The following is a 3,710-nucleotide window of genomic DNA, read 5'->3' as shown; positions in this document are numbered from 1 at the left end:
CTTCCCAAGAAAACATCCAATCGCGGACGAGCCTAGTTGAGCAACATATCAAGAATGGTACCTACGACGAACGAGAATTCTTCGTCGTCTGAAATGTAATGTGATTGAAAACTATCTTATCTCTCCTTCGCTTTTATGGAAGAGATCCCATTATCACTCCTCAATTATTTTTTAACTAAGGTCAAACAATGTATGACTCACTCGTAATAATTGATTTAGGTAAATCATCTAGACGTGACTCGCATCCGAAACTACCAATGCCAAATCTGGAGCATTGATCATGTAATTCGGAACATGTGAGAATTTCTCACATTTTGCGTGAACTTCTTCACAGGATCATTATTTAGTTAGCGAAAAGTGAAAATAACTTAAACGAGTTAGAGAATAGAGGTTAAATAAATTCGCAAACACTTGTAAATATTCAATTGACAAATATATTATGATGCTAAATGGAGCACAGCCAAACACAGCTGATTACTGAGTTTACTGACTAAGCACACTAGCGCTTATCTTCCATTTTCTTCCGTACAAATTTGTAGTACAATTATCTATTGCGAGAATGCTGACGTGTTTTCCAAGTTGTGCTAATTCCCGCGAGGAGGCGGTAATCTTCAAACATTTTATTTATCAAGTGATTCGAGTCAGAATTAGGTTATGTTGAAATAGTACACGTTTGTGAAACAAACTTGTAGTAATTTAGGAATAAATATATGTACATATTTCTTAAAAAATCTGATTATACAATGACTGAATAATAATTTTCAATCGATGCTTATCAATGATAAATTAACTTTATTCAACTAATTGATCTGTTTTATTGACAACTAGGCACTTATTAAGGAGAGCTCTCTGAGAGAACGGAGTGAGGATAAATGATAAATATGCTCAAACTTCCGAGATTATTAGTAAATCATATGAAAGCGTTAGCGACACCCACGTCGTCTAGTAATGCGGATTATTTGTCACAGCAAACACGGGTAATTGCTTTTATTATTACATATATATTAATATGTTGTTCTTTCCAGCAAGAAACATAATACAATGATCTTTTCATTTTTGTTTAACATTTGCAAACATAAATAAAATAACTCACTGTGTTATACTGTCATCTGTTGGTGCTTTTTATTTGTTGATGACACAAATTGACACAAGTGTCGATTTATCTTTGTTATTGAAGTCTAGAATAGAAAGATAAAATGTGACGCTTGTGTCGACTTGTGTCAATAAATGGAAAATACTTTGTGTTTTTGCTAGAAAGCACTTTAAAGCCTATTATAATGTGCTTTTTGTTTCCTGTTTCTTGCTTTTTACTATATTTTATATCTAGTTTTCTTGCTTCTTAGCCGGTTTTATGTTTTATGTCGCCCGAGATAAAAATTAACGAAAGAAATAAAGAAATACGTAGCAAGAAATATAATTGTCTATAAAACGATTGTAAAGGAGAAAAAAGTAAAAGATAAAAAGAAACAGAAAACAAAGGATGCTTTGTAGAATAGGCTTAAATGGAAAATACCTTGTATTTTTTGCTGGGAAACACTTACTGAATTTGTACCACTACTGAATTACGTATTAAATTAGTATACAATAAAAAGGTTGTTTTATATAAAGTATCTAAATACAGTGACACATAATATAATTAACTTTGGCAATGAAATAATACATATATATTAGTTCATTTATTCATATAGTGATCTTGTTCTTAATTAATTTCATATATATTCTGTTAAATAATGTCACATGTCATTACCAATTAGTGTATTTTTTCTCAATCAGTATATATATATATATTTTTTTTATAATAAATTAAATTAAATTAAATTAAAGCTAAATTATTGAGTATTTATTTTTGTAAATATTTATATGCTTTTATATTTTACTTTAGTAATTTATATTATATATTATAGTAATCATGTACAGCAGTTTTGAATATGCATAAATCTAATGTAATACAAGACCAAATTTTCTAATTACGTATTTTGTAATTCTTAAGATAGCTTGATAGATTCTTACATATATAGATTATTAAACTGTTCTCGTATTTATTTTTTTTTTAATTTTTTGTAGAATACTTTTATTCTCAAAAGAAGAAATCCAGTATCTCTTCACAAGAAGAATTGCAAGCCCCATCGCCTAAGATCAAGACATTTCATTTACGATCTTGTTGAGGATACTAATGTAAAGAAAAAAGAACCACTCGATTTGATTCTGACACAATATGTGAAAGGACTTGGCAATATGGGCACTCGAGTGTCGCTACACCCAACGATAGCGTATTCAAAGCTTTTACTGCCGAAATTGGCGGACTATGCTACTCCCGAGAACATTGAAAAGTATACGAAATTGGCGACAGATCAAGAAGATGGTAAGTCGTTCAGTTCTTCCTTGGTAGAGAAAACAATGAAGTATCTATCGCGGAAGCGGATATCCATAGTGATGTCAAAGGACGTGCCGTGGACGTTGGAAAAGTGGCATATCAAAGCAAATTTCCGCAAGGCTGGTATTTATCTACCTGAGGACACTATAACGATGCCCGAGAAACCAATATCTGGGCCGAACCTCGATTTACAAGGAAAGGAATTTTATGTGACTATCACGATTAATAATCGCGAACAGGTGAAGGTGAGATGTTGTCTGCATCATTGGACACCGGAGAGTTCTTCACAACTTTACGTCAATGAGTTCTGGAAGCTGCCAACCGATCCGATATTTCCCGAAGACAAGCAGATTTTAGATTCTCTTCCTTCGTTCTGGGTGGAAAGGAAGAAAACAACACATTTTTAATATGTTGTATTATAATATAAATAAATAACGCTTAATAAGAGTGAATGAGTTAATAAGTTTTCTTAGAAACTCCTAATTTGGATATATATATTTTTTAAACCTGTTCTTTTAGTTACATCTGCACGGTTTATCGGTTCTCTTTTTTTTTACATTGGAAAAAAAGAAAAGATGAACTATGCAAAAAGTTCAGTTAAAAAAAATAGACCTCTAGAATTCTTTGCATAACTATGATTGTATTTATATTTAACAATATTATTATAATATTGTTTCAACGCGATAATTATTATATTTTTTCATAAAATTTAATCAGAAACTTTCAATAATACCTCTAACTGTTATATTCTAAAGAGATTTGGAAGTCTAATAAGCGCTTCAAGTATATATACTTGCATGGGGAACTATATTTTCCTAGATCAATAATTTGACTCTGTTATATCTTCATTGTGATTAGGAGGAGAGCATGTCTATTTCTAGAAACTATGATAACCTGAAAATGTGCTTTGAATAAAATCGTGTGAAAATTATATGATATAATAACTCAATATGGGTGAAAGGTACTTTGCATGGGATGAAATTTTGGAAGGATTAATTCTTCTTGGGTAATTTTAACTTCAAATTTTTCGTCTCATATTTATAATACAGTTTAACTATTTTTTGTAGTTTTTTTTTTGTTTGTTTTTTAATTTACAAGCTTCATTTAAAATGAGTATACGATATAATTTAATATTCCATGATAGAACTTTTAGATAGAGAAAAGATCGACATAAATTATTTTTATCTGCGAATAATTGTCCTAAACGTTAATGCATTTTTTTATATCACTTTAATAAAGATTTTCTAAGATTTTTTATTTATAATTCCTAAGAAAGAAATAAAAACATTTTATAAAATCTTTCAGATCTTATATTTCATTACAATTATTAAAGAAT

The 3,710-nt window shown here is 29.9% G+C and overlaps 2 protein-coding genes across 3 annotated transcripts in view; both read left to right on the top strand.

Moving 5' to 3' along the window:
• Positions 1-25: 25 nt before the first annotated feature.
• On the top strand, positions 26-2,815 carry LOC108750486 (39S ribosomal protein L9, mitochondrial). Of its 2 annotated transcripts, none has more exons than XM_018489952.1 (3): positions 26-95; positions 829-977; positions 2,065-2,815. In XM_018489952.1, exons 2-3 carry the CDS (start codon positions 873-875, stop codon positions 2,779-2,781), a joined length of 822 nt encoding a protein of 273 aa, XP_018345454.1. In that variant the 5' UTR covers positions 26-95; positions 829-872; the 3' UTR covers positions 2,782-2,815. The 2 variants fall into 2 exon arrangements, with proteins under 2 accessions (XP_018345454.1, XP_018345453.1); XM_018489951.1 differs by lacking the exon at positions 26-95 and adding an exon at positions 643-712.
• A 340-nt stretch (positions 2,816-3,155) lies between these two features.
• LOC108750447 overlaps positions 3,156-3,710 on the top strand; it is a 3,212-nt gene continuing 2,657 nt past the window's right edge. Inside the window, exon 1 of the mRNA XM_018489882.1 lies at positions 3,156-3,380. Coding sequence (XP_018345384.1) covers positions 3,325-3,380 — 56 coding nt within the window. The 5' untranslated portion in view covers positions 3,156-3,324. The remainder of the gene's footprint in view (positions 3,381-3,710) is intronic.

This window comes from Trachymyrmex septentrionalis, unplaced genomic scaffold (assembly GCF_001594115.1).
Source record: "Trachymyrmex septentrionalis isolate Tsep2-gDNA-1 unplaced genomic scaffold, Tsep1.0 scaffold37, whole genome shotgun sequence".
In the NCBI taxonomy this organism is placed as follows: domain Eukaryota; kingdom Metazoa; phylum Arthropoda; class Insecta; order Hymenoptera; family Formicidae; genus Trachymyrmex; species Trachymyrmex septentrionalis.
Note: the sequence above shows the minus strand (reverse complement) of the source record. Positions and strands in the feature narration are given on the sequence as shown.

What these genes read in the sequence shown, in the direction of transcription:
- LOC108750486 (XM_018489952.1), top strand. Translation starts at nt 873, where the DNA reads ATGATAAATATGCTCAAACTTCCGAGATTATTAGTAAATCATATGAAA. An exon ending in ATTTGTCACAGCAAACACGG is followed by an intron (nt 978 to 2,064) that starts GTAATTGCTTTT and finishes AATTTTTTGTAG; the next exon opens with AATACTTTTATTCTCAAAAG.